General features: G+C 50.4%; 3 protein-coding genes across 3 annotated transcripts; 2 read left to right on the top strand and 1 right to left on the bottom strand.

The window, feature by feature from the left end:
• Positions 1-745: 745 nt before the first annotated feature.
• On the top strand, positions 746-6,849 carry LOC100903117 (nuclear-interacting partner of ALK). The gene is made up of 9 exons (XM_018638684.2): positions 746-790; positions 897-1,053; positions 4,813-4,904; positions 5,057-5,207; positions 5,408-5,568; positions 5,666-5,746; positions 5,832-5,968; positions 6,138-6,472; positions 6,603-6,849. Exons 2-9 carry the CDS (start codon positions 936-938, stop codon positions 6,767-6,769), a joined length of 1,242 nt encoding a protein of 413 aa, XP_018494200.2. The 5' UTR covers positions 746-790; positions 897-935; the 3' UTR covers positions 6,770-6,849.
• A 903-nt stretch (positions 6,850-7,752) lies between these two features.
• LOC100902980 (transmembrane protein 39A) lies at positions 7,753-9,789 on the bottom strand. The gene is made up of 6 exons (XM_003741246.1): positions 9,627-9,789; positions 9,096-9,307; positions 8,680-8,885; positions 8,380-8,571; positions 8,163-8,265; positions 7,753-8,070 (listed from the first exon to the last, which is right to left on the bottom strand). The coding sequence occupies exons 1-6, from the start codon at positions 9,787-9,789 to the stop codon at positions 7,753-7,755; spliced, it is 1,194 nt and encodes a 397-aa protein (XP_003741294.1).
• Positions 9,790-12,459: 2,670 nt separating this feature from the next.
• Rab2 (RAS oncogene family member Rab2) lies at positions 12,460-17,443 on the top strand. Its single transcript, XM_003741202.2, has 6 exons — positions 12,460-12,648; positions 14,731-14,802; positions 14,885-14,952; positions 15,075-15,250; positions 15,395-15,575; positions 15,734-17,443. Exons 1-6 carry the CDS (start codon positions 12,603-12,605, stop codon positions 15,824-15,826), a joined length of 636 nt encoding a protein of 211 aa, XP_003741250.1. The 5' UTR covers positions 12,460-12,602; the 3' UTR covers positions 15,827-17,443.
• The last annotated feature ends 731 nt before the right edge of the window (positions 17,444-18,174 follow it).

Here is an 18,174-nt window from a genome sequence, read left to right as displayed (position 1 = left end):
GGCTGCCCAACACTTTGGGAGACTTCTCCGGAGGAGGCCTTGACCGACGAACATATCTCTAGATGCGTCACGAACGTCTCCCAGACCCCAGCCACCTTACTGGTTACGGGGAATCGAAGCAAAACGATGAGATGAATGTCGCGCCGTGTAGGTGAGGTAGGTCCTTGCAGAATTCCATGGCAACTTCGAATGGTGTAATTCTCCTTTCCGGACGATTTCTTTTTTTCGTCTCGAATCTGCCTCGCAGGAAATGGCGAAACCTCATATCATACAGAAGACGGACACTTCACCAACGAGCATTGGGGTGGCTTTTGTGCGCCATCCCATTCGAAAGCGGAACGCCGGCCGCGTCGGCTCCGTGTTTACAAAACACGAGGATCGCCCGCGCCGTATCTCAAGTTCATCTGCCGCCACTCGCCGGGGAAATCTCGCTTTAATTAATCTGGGCCCGGTTCTTGTCGAGTGGCATACAGATAGTTCACTGTATGTTCATCCTTAGCCCTGGAGCGAACGACTTCCCCGTCTTGCTCCTGGAGACGTTCAACAGGTGAGAGTTCTCGCTTGGATTTCTGTCAGTCTACCTCAATCCCTCAATCGGCATATCCCTGGGAGAGCTCGCGGAGCTCCGCGGGGTCCCCTCCCCTTGTCTCAAGTTTATCTGAAACCCATCCACGGAAGAGAGAGAGCTCTCGAGGCGCGACGGATCTGTTTGTGTTTCCGATCTGCTCTCCGGAAGCGCAATATCGCTGCAGAGTCGTCACGCCGGCAGCTTTCTGGCTTCCCCACAACTGTATATAGCCAACAAGATGAAGCTCTGGATGGAATTGATTGATCCGATCACAATCAAGCAGTCTGATGAATGATTTAGTTGACGCTTCTGATTTACACTTTTTCAGGCTGCTCCCTACTCGCGAATATCGGATCGAATACATCACATGATGGGATTGTCTTGCAGTACAGAGGTGAAGTCCCCTCTCAAGTGCACGTCGATGAACCGCATCGAGTCAACATCCACTCCCCCGGAAGGACAGGAAGAGTCTGAGAACGCGGATGGTGAGCTCTTTCAAGTGTTCCTCTGAGTGAGGCCCACCTCCTTCATTTTCTTTTGTCGTCTCTCGTGGCGGACGCCTGCGCGCCGACGACGCTCGCAGGCCCCGTCCTGGGTCGGTCTGGGAGTCTCGAGCGGAGAGGGAGCTGCAAGTTTGCGGTCGATCGATGCTAATGTCGAAATATCTGATGCATCCACGAAGATACGACTCGAGCCGTCAACCCTTAGCTTATGTGGATGTCTCGGAATCGGAAGCTCAGAGTGTTGCCAGCCACGACTTCTTAATGCGGTGAAAGTCGACCATGAATCTCGGTTCCGACTCTAAAGCTTCATCTGGGCGCCGCCGTCCGCCGACCACCTCCTCACAACTGATTGTGAGTAATGGTAGTTGCCATACTGACTGAGAGTGTACTCTCAGGTGATGTGCCGGTCGCACTCAGCCTCGGAGCATAACATTTTCTTTCCGACGACGCTTCGTGTCGAGATGGCTTTGAATGATTGGTGTCTCCCGGCGATCGTCTAATTCCGTGTCAGTATTGGCCAGATTCTTTCTCGCGGCGTGCCTGAAGGCGTCGGCCTCGGTCAGCTCGTCGAGGCTTGAGCGGTCAGGGTCGCCTTCGGCGAGCGTTGAGACACACTAGCAGAGATATTTGATTCATCTGAGCTCGTAGCATGCAACGTCAATGGGAAGAGCCGAACTCAGAATACGCCGTCTGCGGAAAGTCCCCGCAAAGGAGGAAGTGAATGTGCCAGCATCGTTAATCGCGCTCAAGAGCGACGGTCGTAGTCACGGGTCGAGAGCTCCCATCCGAGGTAGTCTCGCTTCAGAATGATGGAGAACACCTTCATCTGTTGAGGTTCTGAACCTTTGCGTGGAATAGTTGTCTGCTGCACTCTCGCTGGCTCGGCTGCCCACCTCCTCTAGGCGCTCGCTCTAACCCTTTGCGTCACGTCGGGTGACTCGACCTCCCACTGTCGCTGAAGGCCAATCAGTATCTACAGCATTGAAGAGCATTTAAACATTGAGCTTCGATCGCATCTCGGCTCCGAATAATAGACAAAGAAGGAAGCCTAGAAAATGTCCGATCGAGCTCTTCCGTCATTGGTTACGTACTCCGGGTGCTTCCTCCGACGACGCTAGATCGATATTCTCGACAAGCCGCGGATCTCGCAGACACCGAACCCACTCCAATCCGATTTCAACCGCCCAGTTCACAATGGTTGGCTTAACGAGGCTCCGGTATTTCATTGAAAGGCGTTCAAGGACCGAAAAACACCCAAGAAGTTTGGATGTAGGCCACGAGACTCTGTGACCCTGAATATCTGCAGGCCTTGCTGCTCAGGATTATTCGTGAAATGAGCTTGTTCAAGCGATCGGGTTTTCGCTGTTGCTCACAGCAATGGCTTGTAAACATTTTGTTGGCATACGAAAATTATCACAATACTGTATGGATGCTTTTCGAACAGCGCCGGATATCTTTGGATTCGCCTTGCTGTTTGAGGGCAAGGCGAGAGGCATCCGAATCAGTGAAATTCGAATCCTTCATCCGGGTCAACTTGAAATTTTCTCGATAGTTGTCTGCGCCCGAGGATTGACGGGGAAATGACGGAACAGGGGAACGAACTTCCCCGGTCGAGTGTGGCGATCATTTCCACTCCGGGGAAAAAACGACCGTGAAGTGAATGATGGTCTTTATTTTCGGTGGCACTCCTTGAAAGCGTATACACTGAAGAAAGCTTTCGTTTCTGCTAGAGTTCTTTGCACGGTTGTGACGGCGGAGGTTGACTCATGCTTGTTTTGAGCGAGAGACCGTCTTGAAGACTCTCCGTGTCTTGACGAAAGAACTGCCGCCGTTCTCCGAGGCTCGCTAGTCTCAAGACGCTCGCAGGGCTGGAGTGTTTTATTAGTTGATGTACCTTGTGTACGATCTAATAGCGAGTGCGATAGTGCACGATTGGACATTTGATAGGAAGACTGCCAGTGATCCCGGTTCGGAATGAGTTACCGAAAGTACTCATCCGTCGGAAGCACGGACCACATGGCTAAATACCAGCGGAGAACGTCTGTGAACGCGACGACAGGTATGCGTTTCTGAGTCTCGGCTCTATGAGTTCTTCAAAGAACTCTCATATCATCATTCACCGTCGCTTTCGTGATTGATACGAGCTAATGAGTACGTGGCGCGCAGACGATTCGCTTGGATGAGGCTCGTTGCGTCGAATGCCTACGAAGTCTTTCGGAGCTTGCAATATCAACGCCTCAAACAGTCGAAAGCGTGGTGCATTAGACAGGGGGGGGAGAAGAGGGCGTTCTACTCGTTGACGTAGAATTTCGGTCACCCCCTAGATCGGGGTCCCGTCAGGTCCACTATCAAGTTTCCTGCGGGGATTCCCGACAGAGACTCCGCAAGGGAAGGTTCACACCCGCCTGCCGGCGAAATCTCCGAGTACAGACCCCGATCATAAAGGATACAAATCCTTCATTAGTCCGACCCTGGGTGCCACTTCCCATCGGGGATCCTCGAGACTCCGAGCTTTTGTTCAATTGGAATCTGCGAGGAACGCCATCGAAAGGTTTTCACTCAGGGGCAGTCATCGCCCGAAGCAGTAACTGCTTTCATTCATCGAGTTACCTGCTCGTGAAGCCGGTGCAGAGATTTTTTACTCAGGTGGCCACTGGGAATCTGGGCTATTCTCACTCTTGAATCGCCATGCGACCTGGAATTTCGTACATCGTACGGTCTCTGGTCTCCCACGGTTGCAGCAACGACAGTGTCGGGCGCGTAGACGGCCCTAATTTCGTTTCCGACAGAGACTCCTTCCCGCTTCCGTCCCTGACTGCCAGCGGAAGCAGTCTCGCGGAGGTCTCCGAATACCCGATCACTGAGAATCAGCCGTGCATTCGAAGAGTTCGGGGTGTAGAGGGTTAGTTTTTCTTGTGGTCGCGGTCCTGAGAGCCTCGGAGCCCATCGCTTCCGGGTGGAATTCTCCTGACCCATTTATCCTCATCTTTTTCCGAGCGAATTTTTTTCTCGAACTCCTCAGCCATCCAATTGAGAGCGTAGCCTCTCTACCACAGTGAAGTTCCATGCTCGATCCTCGATGAAATTCCACAATGGAAGACAGATGGGCGATGGCGTGGGTTGAGGGAGGAGGAATCCAGTGGGATAGACTGGGCGATAGCCGAGAATCTGACCTCAACCGCGAGTGACTACGAGACGCTGTAATCTTCACATCGATACAAGGTCATTTATGATCAGACGTACGCAGTCCGGTCTGTGTGAGCAGTCCATACCATAGGTCGATCTCGATAGGTGACAAGTCTGACGACAGAATAGGCGTCGAGGCAAGAGTTATTTCTGACTGAGAGTCTCTTCATTCTGGCAATCCGTCGCTGGCTGGCGATGCGAGCGTACTGTGCTAGAACGACCACCCAGGACGTGCGATGAAACATTAATGTCATCATTATACATCGATGCAGCTCAAGATGTACCCGCGATTGCCCTCTAAAGACACAGGAACGAAATATCCGCATTGTTCTTCCCAAATGCGCTGTACGCGGTGTGCCAGAGCGAGGTGGTTCGCTCGGCTCTGAGGTGCATGACCGGTGACAGAATGCGCTCACCTCACAAGATTTCGGACACTCATGCGATAGGCAATGATGTGGTCGTTGAATTTCGTTCGCTAGAATACAATGAGTTTGTTCCTTGCGCTAGCCGTCAACATCCATGATGATTAAATGATTGAACATTTTTCCATTGCAGTGATCGATCTGATCAAGCTCTCAGAGGGTGACAGCGCGGACTTCGACAAGTTTTCAGCGAGAATCGCTACTTTTTTCAATGACGAAGGCGTTGTAAGTGTCCGTCGTTGAAAAATATTGGTCGTCCCATGTTGTCGAGCCTCCTAATGGAAATTGAGCCGGTCATTCTCTTTATCCCGGTCCAATGATATCGATATGCGAGACGAAAGGAGACTCTGATCGTAATCCGTTCCGAAATTTTCCAGAATCACCATTGGCTCTCGAAACCTCAATCGCTATCTCCGCCCAATTGTGCGATATTCGGATGGAGACTGACTTCCTGTAACATGCTCACTTGCGAATTGTGTGGTGCTAAACTCTATGCCGAAGTCAGCGCAAAACTTCCCCCTCATACTGGTGAGTTTTTGGCACATCGAAACTTCCAATCGCGGCATAGGGTCATAAATTGGCTGGGGAGCTTCTATTGTCCGATGCTCCGTACGAGGATGATGCTTCTGCTTGTGATGGTCGAACTCCTGCCTTGAGAATCTCCTAACCGATGGAATCATAGCTGTCGTCGAGTCTTCTTGAATTGGAATGAAATTCTCTTTTTCCAGCGCGCAAGTGTTTGAAAGAACTCGAGAGGAACCTGAGGTCAGGTCATACGAAAGGTTGCACTTACCGTTTCGCGCCTTCTCCCGAGGAGTTCAAATTCGTGTCCTCGAAAGCCGCTTCGACTTTGATAGAGGAATTTCAGAAACGTCTGCAATCTCTAAAAGTACGTTGCATATTTGGATTACGCCCGCAAAACCGAGGTGAAACATTTGCGCTCGGGTAGGGCAGGTGTTTCATGATACTGTTCCTTTATTCGCTAGGTTCTCGCAGACGATCTTCCGAGCGTGACCCTGGACGAGTTCGAATATCTTGACCAGGTGAAGCGTGATAGCGATCTCAAGGTTTGTTTGTTTGACACTTTTTTGAGCTATTCCGCTTCCTGTTCGAACGAGTGTCTAATATAACAATCTTCTTGATTATTCTCAGGACACACCAAGCGAGCTGGTTATTCTCGCTTTAATGGGATGGGAGCATCACTCCACGGCTTACAATAAATTTGTTTTCATCCGATGTGGATATTGCTTCCGCAAAGTCTGCACCATGTTCTACCGTAAACTGACGAGGTTCGCAGCTCCGTCCCCATGCTTCCCAAGTCAGGCCATAAATATATTCGATTTCCTTGAAGGCTGATACTCGCCTCTCCTCCCAGAGCATTCTGACAGCTCTCATCGGTCTCCGTATTTCTTTTTTCCCCGAGGAAGGACTGATTTTTTTCCCTAAATGACTCAACAGGGAGGAAGAGCTCCTGGTCGAAGAAGCTGAACAACGCATGCGTGAGGAGAGCAAGGATTCCTCCCCGAACAGTTCGAATCCTGAGGAAACCCAGACTGTCCCCGGTTCCACTGAGCGGAAGCGCAGGGGCTCCAAGGATATTCTGGAAACGAAGCTGACGTCGTCCAAGAAAAAGAGGAAACCGCAGGATCAGCTCAATCCCGCTTTCGAGCATCGATCTTGGTGTGCTTGGATATCCAAACCGAGCCACGACTCGCCAGTGGGCTGGAAAGTTCTCCTCCAGCTGCTCATTTCGCACAACGAGCGCATCCAGAGTAGCAGATCGCCGCAGAAAGGTACACACATACATCGAGTTAAGAATATTTTAGTCCCGGGCACGTGATCCTCAGAACACCCCGATATCAGGTCCTAGATTCCTATACCGCGCCGCTGATCCAGGGCGTCTCAACGAGGGCGTCCTTACAGTGTCTCACGAAGCCGCCATCGATGCAGCCGATAAGGCAGTGGAGAATATTCGTCGGAAAAGCGATCATTGGAAAGGTCGTATCCTACAGGGCGATAAGGACCAACTCATCGAGCCCGTCAGATCATCCAACCAGGAAACTTCTGTTGTGAGCAGCCCATCATCCTGAGATCGATTGTCCTAATCTTATTGTAAAAAGAACTCGGACGACGGGAGAGGAGACGTGTACATTCGAAGTGTTTGTATCTTGTGGGAGCTCTCGGATCAGGATATATGTAGATGTACATTTAGATATGTGGAGCGTTAAACTGATCTCGGCGGAGCCTTGTCCAGGGGAGTTCGTCCTCACTGGTTTCAGATTTACATATGCGGAAATAAAATTGTGCGATTCGGGAGTACCGAAGGAATATTTTGTGAGACGAGCGATTCTCGATATAGGGGGAAAGGGTGTTGGGGTCGTAATCGGTGGTCATTCACGGGAGCAGCTATTTCTACGACGCATATATAACAGCACAATAGAGTTTATTGTGATAGTAGTTGATAGATCGGAATCTCTACTCCTGCTCCATCCCGAAAGGATTGTAGCTTGCAACGCATCGTGCGTGTCGAAGGAATCGATCGAACGAGCACTGTCTCCGATTGAGCTTCAGGGAAACTGATCGGTTCCCGGTTGATGACCGCATATCCGTGATTGGACATATATCTCCGAATGAATGATGATCATAGGATGGGTGTTTGATACATGAGAATAGTTACAAAGTAGATACAGGGAATTTACATCGTTTTCAGATGATTTTCTCCCACGCTCTTTTTTCTCCTCTCTGTTGAAGCTCCCTCCCGCACATCATTCCGCTTACGGGATATTGCTCCCTTTTGTTCGCTACGATACTCAAGCACCGCTCTGGCATTGTGAACTGAGAGTTTTCACATCGTCCAATGGCGCTTATCAAGTAGAACATCGACTCACTCGGTTCGAGCTCGCCGGCCGTAAACATAAATAACTTATTACAAGAATTAACACGCGAGATTTCTTTGAGCGAAAATACTGAGCCTCTCCCTAAGCTCACCGAGAATCCTCCCCATAGGGGCAGTCGACGATGGGAATCAATAGGAATGGGGTCGGAATTCGACGAAGTTGAGCGTCAGATATGATCATTTGAAAAGAGCCGCTTCGAGGATATTTTTCTCGGTCGTGTAAAGTTGCTTAGTGACGAGATACTGCCGAACTGTTTTGAAGAGATTGGACGATCCCGCCAGTAGGAGCAAGATCGCCACTAGACTATTGTGCCAGTACCTGGCTGTGATCACCATCCAGAGCTGAGTGCTGACTTGGAGAATAACTAATATCAACAAGACCCGGGTCAACTGTTGAGGATGCGAGAATAGAGCGTACAACCTCAAGTGTGAGACATTACCCGGCTCGGCTGCATTACAAATTCCTTCGGCACGGAAATACTCCTTATTCCTCACCTGCAATACATTAAGCGGTTGCATAGTCGCTGAAAGATACGTCTGTGGCTCTAGGACGGAATGCGGGAGAAAATTTCAGCGCGATCACAAACCTTGACTAGATTGTTTTGCGGCCAAAAGCAATGGTCCGACCAGATATGGTGAGGAGCATGCCGAGGTTCAACTTTCTGCCATTTCCCCAGGTGGAGGGCGCATCTGACGGGAGGATAATTATTAGTGATGATGGTTCTTTGACACTAATAGTTCGAAGCAGTACATATGAAAAGGCGAATTACGGCTGTTGCGGAAGATCTCCGGATTGCTGCTCACCTGTGGACCGAGTCGACATAATCGGGATTGAAATGAAAGTTAGCAAACAATGACAGGGCGCCTAGCCACGTCGCCCACCCATGGGCGAAGAGGGAGAAGAAGTCTACATGTAGATGCAACGACATCAAAACGCACGGTTCGAATGACGCGTAGTAGTAAACCAGCAATGAGTCGAAGAGGATTATTTTTAATCTGCGGAGGAAAATCGAACCGTCTCTTTCATAACAGCCGTGAGAGGTCTACCCTGAGGAACCCGTCTCGGTGGCGGACGAGACAAGAGCAACATGAACGAGATCTCACCTGGCGTTGAAGTCTGCTTTGAACATTGCGGCTTCGCCTCTGATATCGCTTGCTTTAGCAGAGAAACAACATAGGTGATCAGGAGGGTACTCGGTCCATCCAGTGGCTGACATTAGGGGCACAATTGTCGCTCCAAAAACCCCCCAGTATATCACGACGGGGTAAAGCAAAAAAGCCAACGAGAGCGTGCCATATGATCGACAGATCTGGAACCGGAAAGAAAAAAGATCGAACGAGATCGAGTGAGCGTGTACCGCTTTTCGAATTCGGAGACGAGACTCCAGGGGAACGCACTCGGCACAAGCCTCATCCGACGGCATCACAGGGCTGAGCTAGTATTGTAGATTCGAGCGAAATTCAGGCGGCATCAAGTCCGCAAACGACATCATTCTCGCGCCGTAAAGGATTGATCGTACCTGGAGCGCGCAGTACGAAATGATTGGGAAGAAGAAGATGATGGCTGAGTGTCTCGCTCTCAATCTCGGGAGAATAGCGCAAGGAAGTCTCCTACAGAGGATGGTCATAATGAAAATGGCCGTATGTCGATCGATGAGGTGATAGTTGATGGCTTGTTTCTGATTTGACATCGGAAGCCACCACACGCTGTGATAGAGGTTGACATATTGCGCTGAAAGGAACAGATGATTCGTTCGTTTCAGTCGTCTGGGTCCGGAGGAAAGCAGTGCTCATCGCTGGAGAGCGCGGAGCCAAACCTCCGTGAGTTTCCGATATCGGAGGTCTATGCGTTCGATAGTGAGTTCTGAGCTAGCTTCGAAACGGCACCCCAATCTGTACGACGCCCACTCTGATCATTCCTCATCGTTCACTCCGTCAAGAAGAGGCAAGGTGGCGCCGTCTCATTGAGTGTCATATACGAGCTCCCGGAGTAGATCGTATCTGACTGAGAACTTCGAGGGATATTCCGACTTCCCCCTGGCCGTACATACCCGCTAAGCAAGTGAGTGAGAATATGCAAACCGACATCTGGAAAGTGAGAGTGCTCGGGATCTCGATCGCGGGTCTTCTCATGTGACGTGGGGTCGGCGGCGCCCCCGGAGGCTCTTCACTCTTGCAAGATACTTGCAGGCGCCTGGCCCCCGCACGAGCCATCCCGCCGGAGTGCCGGATCCGCACGGCTTCAGCTTGGTCGCCCTGAGTCTGCCGCACGCCGCGATTCCAGCAAGAGAATAACGACTCGTTCCCGACAATTCTTCGGTCGAAACATTCACGAAGCAAACGCTCTGCAAAAATGAAAACAAATCCGGCAATGGTGGAGCGGTTGTCCACCAAAGCACTCCGAAACTTCCATCAACTTAAAGGCCTCCGCCTCAAATCAGCTGATGGTAGACTCGCTAAATGTTCGAGAGCTGAAAGCCCAGCGGCGGCAAGCTCTCCTCCGCTTGCCTCTCCAGCAGCAGCAGTGCACGCGCTAAGAGACATGCTCAGCCTCCGCCGCTTCCGGCTGCCAGTGTACGCGCGAAAATTCGAATTCCAGAGCTGATGAGTCGTCATTCGCCATCCTTGCTGCGTGAGAGACGCTACTCAAAGCGTCCCGGAGATCGTCGGACTAAAAACCCGGAAATCATCGGAATTCTGACTCTTGCGCGCGCTACACTACGCGAACCTCCGGCGATCTTCGGGGATACTAACCCGAAAAACACCGGTGTTCCATCTACAGATCACAGAAACAAGAATCAACTCAGAGATTCGACAGCTTGACAGAGCCACCTCACACTTTTCCTCCTTGTACCTGGAAAACCTCGGCGCCCCCGCGGGTTGAGAGCTGAGAATCGCTGACCCGCGACGCCTATCCTGGTATTCGCGACGATCAGGTCGGAACCGCCTAGGAATGCCGACCACGGGCCATATAAAGTTGAGCGTGAAAAACGTGAAAAAACCTCCTTAAGTCCAGTCGAGCGATGATAGAAGCTCAAACTCCGATATCTATCCAAGTCTAACTTGGAGAGATTTTCTTTCAGAAATCGGGTTATCAATGATCCCTGCGGCCCGCGCACGTTTTCGGACAGCAAGAGCGGCCCTAGAGACTTCCGAAGCTACCCACCCCTGGTCTAGACTGTTGACGATTCTCTTTCGGAGGTGTCTGTCCATCGGAAGTTCCTCCTGATCATAGGATGATTTCGACTGCGAGTTTCTGCGAGGATCAGCGTATTCCGATGTGAACCACTCCGAGTGATTCCGCCCGCCGATGGAGTTCAGGGCAACGTTCAAATCGGAATGGCGTCAACGTTTGACTGAATTTTTCAGCGACAGCCATCCGAAGGCGGAATATTATTCTTCGAAGAACTTCCTAGCTCGGCGGCGTTATTTTAACCCGATGATGAAATCCTCAAGAACTCCTGTGTCCGGTAGGAAACAAGCCAGCGCAAAATGTTTCGCTCTTCTGACTCTTCTTGGGGACCTTGAAGACCCAACTGATCGCTTCGCAATCGAATAAAGGAGATCTCGTCAGCTCCCGGGGGAGCCACAAAGCTCCGCGGACCAAGGGAATCACTTTGACTGAGATTTCTTGAGCCGGTCGCACGAATTCAGTCCTGCTAGCGAGACTTCGTGCGAGATTCTCTTCTCGCCCAGCGAGGTTAATACACACTATATTCCCGCTTCAATAGCTCCTTCTCTCAACTCGATCTTCACGGGGGACGTGGGAAAGCCATGGCAAACAGCCTCCTAAGGTCCTCCTAAGGGTTGAACCCCAGAGGACCATTCCAATCCGCGTGTTACGCGCTCATTCCCCTTTAGCTTCCCGAATCTACCGGATACGCCTGATGTCGGCGCGGAGGCGTGTTCTCTCAGCCGAGTGTATCTTCAAATTCACGGATCGAGTACCGAAGAAAGAAGGGAATGACATCTGTGTAAGAAATACATTTCGCTCTAATTGATAGCTCTACCGAAAGCTAGAGTTCAACGAATCGCTGACAAAGACAGTATGCGAGGCTCCGCATTCCGGAGCCAGGGTCGATTTTGCGAAAAGTTCTATCCGACTCCCCATGTTAGAGAGAGAGAGCTTCCGTCTCTCATCCTCCACAGGAATCGATGATTGCATGACAGCATGGTCGACTCGGATGGTCGCGAACCTCAATTTTCGAGCGTCCCCGCCTGACCTAGGACTAGATTGTATCATCATAGAATAGGACAGAATATTCATTCACTGATCCGCCATCTGGTGAATTACCTACTTTTGTAATTCATTCCGCCTCGTCCTCTCAAATCTCTCTGATTTGTCTATGGGTCCGCCGACCTGGCGAACTCATCGCCCGTCCCCCCACTATTTTTGCTGACCGCATGAACCGCCCGCCCTCTAGAACGGTGGATAAGTGCATCCATTCGCGCATGCAGACGGGGGGTCCTCTGAATCTTGGTAATTGGTAAGGCGCGCGCTTGTTTTCGAAGTCGAATTCACAGGGCACGAGTCGGAGCCTGGCGCTATCTTCAACTCCGAGAATCAGTACGATGACTCCTGAGATCGCGGAATCTGTCGGAGGATATGCATGCTCTGGCCGATCAACATGTTATTCATGAAGAGGAGCCAGTGGCGATCCACAGCTGAGAGCGATTTCAAATTTACGCGCCAAAACCACTTCGGAGATTAGAATGGAATTTCCGAGAAGATGCGAGGAGATATCTTCGGTCCGGACTGTTATCTAGCAGCAAGATATGCAGGAGAATCTGTAAGTGTCTTTCAGGAAGAGAGTGTCGGGTGTTTTCTGAGACAGAGTTACTCCACTGTTCCAACGCTCCTCGAGGAACCCTCCCCTTTCGGTCGTCGCGAGAGACGACTGTGGTGAGCTGCTGTTGCTGCTGCTGCTACTAGGTCTCGTCGGCGACGTAGCAGCTGTGGCATTGTCAAACGTGAACAATCTCTATTTCTGAGTTGGAAACGGAAGCTCTGCGGTGCCGGACTCATCATGTCTTACGCCTACCTCTTCAAGTACATTATCATCGGTGATACGGGTGAGTTCGGAATCGTGTTCCCGGAGCGATGATGACTCAGGTGGAGTTTGGAAAATTTCGGGCTCGCTCCAATCCCTCGTTCGGGATGGTTATTTCCCTAGAGGTTATTCCATGCTTCGATTTATCGAGCACGGTCTTATTCAGATCGGGGACGGTGACCTCAGGTGGATTTTCCATTCGAAAGCCTCCAACATTCGGTTGCTCCCGCGATTTAATCAATCTGATGTTACGCGAGCTTCGACGCGACAGCTTTCGAAAATCGTGTTTTTCGTGGACGCTCCTCAGTTTACATTCGAGCAGTCAAGTCACAACGAGTCGTTCAGTGAGGTGGTACCTAGCTTGACCTAGTATTCTAAGATCGCCGCAATTGTAAGTTACGGAGTTGTCGCTTTCGGACGCGAAAGTCCCTATCGGAGAAGTGCTTCGTTGCGTACATGATGTTCGTGGCTCTGAATTGCGACGCTCGCGTTACTTCGCACTTTCTGTTTGAGTGAATCATTGGCATCGTTCCTGCGAGCCGAAAATTCTGAAGCTCCCCTGTAGACGGCAGCTTGCGCAAGTGTCAGACTTGGGATTTCGGGTGTCGGGCCGCTCGATTCTCACGACCTTTACGAGTCGCCAGTGAGCGCGGAGGAATCGAATTATCGGATCTCAGGAGTAGGTTCCCAGGCGAGTTTTCGGTTGTGGGGTCTCCCAGTCTCGATTTCGATTTGCGCCATGGTGACGTGATCGAAAGGAAAATCTCGGGATTTCGTTGAATTCCGGATTCTCGGCCGTATGGATTTCTCCCTTGAGCACGACGCATCGATTCTAATTCGTTGAATCGCGATGCTCGAATTCGGTATGTGACTCAAGATGTTCCTAGTCGTCGATGAGACGTGTATGACTGCTGGGACGGGACTTTCATGCAAAGCCAGACGCTGATCGCATGATGCTCGTGATTGCACAACGTGTCAAGAGCCCTCAGGGAGACCTGTTGATGAGCCGTCGGTGTGCGGGAGGTGACCAACTTCTGCCAAAACTCTCTGATATACTAGGTAGTTTTCATAAAACGAGCCTTTTGAACGCGGGAGCATTCGGAGAGGGAGCACTCGAAAGAGCATTGAATTTTTTGCTCATATCCGAGAAGCCTCACTCTGTTTTGGTCGACATGGCGGAAGACTGCCTTTGTGAGCCTCTCTTCTGCCTCGTGATTGAATCCCGTCCGTTTGTTATGAAGCCAGGGTCTGTATGAGAATCGAGCTCGGTGGAGCCGTCGCAAGCTCTCCCTTTGAGAAAATGTGATTGGATCTCCAAGCAATACGATCGCCTCTGGGGCTCGGCGAATAATTTGCTCCCCTATTTAAGCATTCATTCTGAGTAGCGCCTAGGACCGTAAAAAAGGAAGGAAAGCCCTAAACCCCGCGCATTGAGATCACGGGTATGCGATAATTCGTTTCGGTATCTGCGGATTCCATTGATGACATGATCGACGAATGTAATTCCACGGATAGCCGGCTCCGGTACGGATCACGGGGAGGGCAACGATCGTTCTTTGTTTCTGCCACGTCGTTTCCGAGATCTGAATTCATCATTTCGCCTTCTGAGGCGATTTTGACGGTCCGCTGCTCTGCTGAGGGAGCCTCATCTGTCTCCCAGAGCGAGGCCGACCATCTCCTCACTCACGCATCAACATGCGGCGTAGCTTGGTGTTTAATTCCGAATTCGCCGTGCGCTTCAAGAGATCCTGTTCTTATTTTGCCAATCAAATAGAACGCGCGACCTCTGAATTGGGTCGAATGAGAGAACAGTGAAAATGCGCCGTGGAAAGATTCAATGCGGAAATCCCGAATGAATCGATCTCTGTGACGTGAAGTACGCTCCGTGGTTTCCGCAGAAAGTATCCTGGGTTCCGGTAGTGTGCTAGATGAGTTGGGGCTGGAGATACCAGGCCCTTCCTTCTTGTCTCATCTTTCGTGTCGTTCGTCTAATTTCCTAGTTTGGAAAGAATCGTCTTGTTTGTTGCGTCAAGAGACATTATCCGAAAATTAGGTTTAACTGGCTGCTGGACCACATCAATTGTAACTGTGAACTCGATTGCAGGTGTTGGCAAATCATGCCTGCTCCTCCAATTCACCGACAAACGGTTCCAACCTGTCCATGATCTCACAATCGGTAAGACTGAAACACTCATGTCCTTGGATATCCATCTTATATCATTGAGCGCACCTTCGACCGACGGCGCCTTTTGTTTTAGGTGTCGAGTTCGGTGCTCGCATGATCACCATCGAGAAGAAACAGATAAAGCTCCAGATTTGGGATACGGTAAGAGCTGCCCGGCTGCCGTTTTCGCCCATATGGTTCGGCTTTTCAGGAAGACATGACTTAGTGGGGTCTCTCCTCTCACCCGAGGGATCCTAACATTGACCCTACCTACCGTTTTTCAGGCTGGACAGGAAGCCTTCCGCTCGATTACCCGATCTTACTACAGAGGTGCGGCCGGAGCTCTGCTAGTCTACGACATCACACGTAGGGACACCTTTAACCACCTAACCACGTGGCTTGAGGATGCCCGCCAGCACTCTAATTCCAACATGGTCATCATGCTTATCGGAAACAAGAGGTACGCTTCTCCTCCCCCGATTAGATAATGTCATTCGAGATGAATGAATCATCGGACCAATTCGCTCCTCAGGGAGGATCTGGATTGTAATGCTCAAATCCACTTCCGCCAAATGCGTTTGAACATGCATGGATTCTTTTCCAGCGACCTTGAGGGTCGTCGCGAGGTGAAAAAAGAAGAGGGTGAGGCCTTCGCCCAAGAACACGGTCTGGTATTCATGGAGACTTCCGCGAAGACCGCTGACAACGTCGAGGATGCCTTCATCAACACAGCCAAAGAAATCTACGACAAGATTCAGGATGGCGTTTTCGACATAAACAACGAGGTGAGTTAAATCGGACATCTGCGATACCCCACGCGTCCTGCCGTTTTTCTTCTCCCAGTTCCGCTGCTCGGAGCTCGTCAACGCTCAGCCGACAGCGCCTCACCGCCCCTCCTGCTAGAAGAGAAAGAAATTAACTCATCACGGAATGACATTTACAGGCCAACGGGATCAAGATTGGACCCCAACAGGCGAACACCAGCCCGGGCGGTGGCAACCCATCTGGGAACACACAATCCGGCGGATGCTGCTAGATATCCTTCATAATGATTAAAGAGTCGAACAGCGATCGTTGCTAGGGAAGGCTCCCGCCGATGAAAAGACAACCATGCCTATCCTGTTATTTTCTTGTACATTGCCTTGAAATTGTCTGACGACGAACCCGATTCGCAACACAAGCGAAACTGTGGTAAGGCGCATGGAGTTACCGAAGAAAAATGGTCCGCAGAATTTTTTTTTAATTCGCACCCTAAGCAAAAACCATTCGTGGTGAGTCGCGTTCTCGAGAGAAGGGAGGGGAAACTCCCGTCGGCGGTCATCTCCGGGGTTCCGTCAAGGGTCCCGTCAGAGGCACCGTTAGGAAGTCCGTGGGTAGTTCCGTCCTGGGATCCCTCGGGGAAGTGTTCACCTCGGGTGGATTGGCTCGGGCGAATGTTCTCTGTCGTTCCCAATACTTATCCGTTACATCTCTATTTTCAATGAATCTTCGCTGGTCTTCCAAGCGATGTGTTCCGTTGGTTCATTCCCAAGATTCGGTTCCACGTCATGAGAATGAGTCATCCGATTCGTATTGATCGTAGAGTCTCACGTCGGGGGATGATCTCTGCTGCTTTGCAGTTCGAAATCATCAATCACTCGAATCTATTGAGCGGTATATGAAAATGGGGGTCTCCGGGGTCTGCCAGAGTAACTATTCCTGCCCCGGGGGTTATTGACCGGTCCGGTTCCCGATCAAGCTCATTCGGAAGAGGGAGATCGAGTCGATCTCCCGACTAGATTCCTAATTCCATCTACGCGTCCATATGTAACTCGGGGAGGAACCGATGACTTCGCATAACCATCCAGATGCAGAGCGTCGGTCCTGATCCACGAGAGAAATAGAAGCTGTGGTACTCTCGCGGTCCCTTGGTCCGAATTCTCAATATGAAGAAGGAAACTGAGATTGGCTATGTTTCATGTATACTACAGGAAAAAATACAGCTACGATAAGTCGAAAGTGATATCGTGTGAGTGGTGATGGATGAGGCAGGGAGCGATGCTATATTGTCGTGTGAGACGACGGACGACCCGGTATGGGATTTCGCAGAAATTATCGCGGCTAGCACGCACCGGTCACCTGAACCGAAGCGTCTCCCACGCCACGACGCGAAAACGCGACTTCCGTCGGTGGAACGCGGCTGCTTTAGTTCAAGAAGTAGATGCACGTGGTTTTAAGTTCGGCGGAATATTGGATCACAGACGAACTTTCACTCCTAGATTTCACAAATAGGTAATGCTGAGACATTGAATCTGATTCCGAGTGAGGAGTGAAGGAGTTGGGATTTCCGATTTATGTTTCAGTTGCCTCCGATAGACGAATTGAGTTTCGACGAGGCAACAGAATCGTTCGTGGGTAAGTCGGCTCTCCTAAATCGGATGGTTCTGCGGGAGAGAACAACTTTTTGGCAAATTTCATATATCACAAGAATTTGAGAAAAAACGTGGAGCTCCAATCGGAGGGGTAACTTATCTATTATGAGAGATCCCGGGGAATACGATTCCGGTCGGCTGCATTCTCGGAGGGAGTCCAAATAAGACCATATGGTCTCGAAGTGCACCACCTCACCTACATATATGATAGAGAATATAATAAAGAAGCTGCTACGAGAAAATGCAAATCCTCGCTCTCCTGACTCGCACGCGTAGTTCCCGGTGACCCGAATTTCCATGATAAATCGAAATTTTGGGTATTGAGGCGAATCTTGCCAATTGGCCAGCTATTTCCTTTTGGAAATGGAACTCTTCCGATTCGAGTCCCTATACTCTTGAAATGTGCAAAACTCTCGTTCGATTTCTGTTCAACTGTCCTTGCTTGTTTATTTACAGCAGCTCTCTGCCGCTAATATGTACATTCATATGTTCAGCGTGAACGATCGACGCTGATATAGAGATCCAATTGCTTGTACAGAAATATAAACTCACTATCGGTGAAAGTCAGAGGCAACATATATGTATTATGTTAGCGACGGCGTAATCTAATCCATGAGTAAAATGCGGACTTGTCTTCATCAAGAACTCCGGGAGCCGGCTCTGATACTGTACAATGAATCCTTTTCTAGCTTGATCCGAGATTGTCGCTCTCACATGTGGGATTCTCTCCGCATCCTCACATAGTTGCAGTCACACTGGAATCCACTCGAACAGGACTCGCGACCTCGTTCACGTATCCATGATCCATGCCTATTCCCCACCTGGATCAGGAGACGGACCCGAATGATGGCATCACCGACCACAGGTCTCCTCCCGAGATCGACATTCCTTCTTCATCGACTCCAGTTATCGGAAATGTTTCCATAGCCTAAAACCATACACATGGCGGAAAATACATCGGAATATCCTGTAC

The sequence above is a fragment of the Galendromus occidentalis genome, unplaced genomic scaffold (assembly GCF_000255335.2).
Source record: "Galendromus occidentalis unplaced genomic scaffold, Mocc_1.1 scf7180000077128, whole genome shotgun sequence".
NCBI classification, from domain to species: domain Eukaryota; kingdom Metazoa; phylum Arthropoda; class Arachnida; order Mesostigmata; family Phytoseiidae; genus Galendromus; species Galendromus occidentalis.
The sequence above is the reverse complement of the archived record's forward strand: the minus strand, read 5'-3'. Positions and strand labels throughout refer to the sequence as shown.

What these genes read in the sequence shown, in the direction of transcription:
- LOC100903117 (XM_018638684.2), top strand. Translation starts at nt 936, where the DNA reads ATGATGGGATTGTCTTGCAGTACAGAGGTGAAGTCCCCTCTCAAGTGC. An exon ending in AAAACTTCCCCCTCATACTG is followed by an intron (nt 5,208 to 5,407) that starts GTGAGTTTTTGG and finishes CTCTTTTTCCAG; the next exon opens with CGCGCAAGTGTTTGAAAGAA. An exon ending in AGCGTGATAGCGATCTCAAG is followed by an intron (nt 5,747 to 5,831) that starts GTTTGTTTGTTT and finishes GATTATTCTCAG; the next exon opens with GACACACCAAGCGAGCTGGT.
- LOC100902980 (XM_003741246.1), bottom strand. Translation starts at nt 9,789, where the DNA reads ATGGCTCGTGCGGGGGCCAGGCGCCTGCAAGTATCTTGCAAGAGTGAA. An exon ending in CTCACTCACTTGCTTAGCGG is followed by an intron (nt 9,308 to 9,626) that starts GTATGTACGGCC and finishes TGTTCCTTTCAG; the next exon opens with CGCAATATGTCAACCTCTAT. An exon ending in TTTCGTACTGCGCGCTCCAG is followed by an intron (nt 8,886 to 9,095) that starts GTACGATCAATC and finishes TTCCGGTTCCAG; the next exon opens with ATCTGTCGATCATATGGCAC.
- Rab2 (XM_003741202.2), top strand. Translation starts at nt 12,603, where the DNA reads ATGTCTTACGCCTACCTCTTCAAGTACATTATCATCGGTGATACGG. An exon ending in CATTATCATCGGTGATACGG is followed by an intron (nt 12,649 to 14,730) that starts GTGAGTTCGGAA and finishes ACTCGATTGCAG; the next exon opens with GTGTTGGCAAATCATGCCTG. An exon ending in AGCTCCAGATTTGGGATACG is followed by an intron (nt 14,953 to 15,074) that starts GTAAGAGCTGCC and finishes ACCGTTTTTCAG; the next exon opens with GCTGGACAGGAAGCCTTCCG.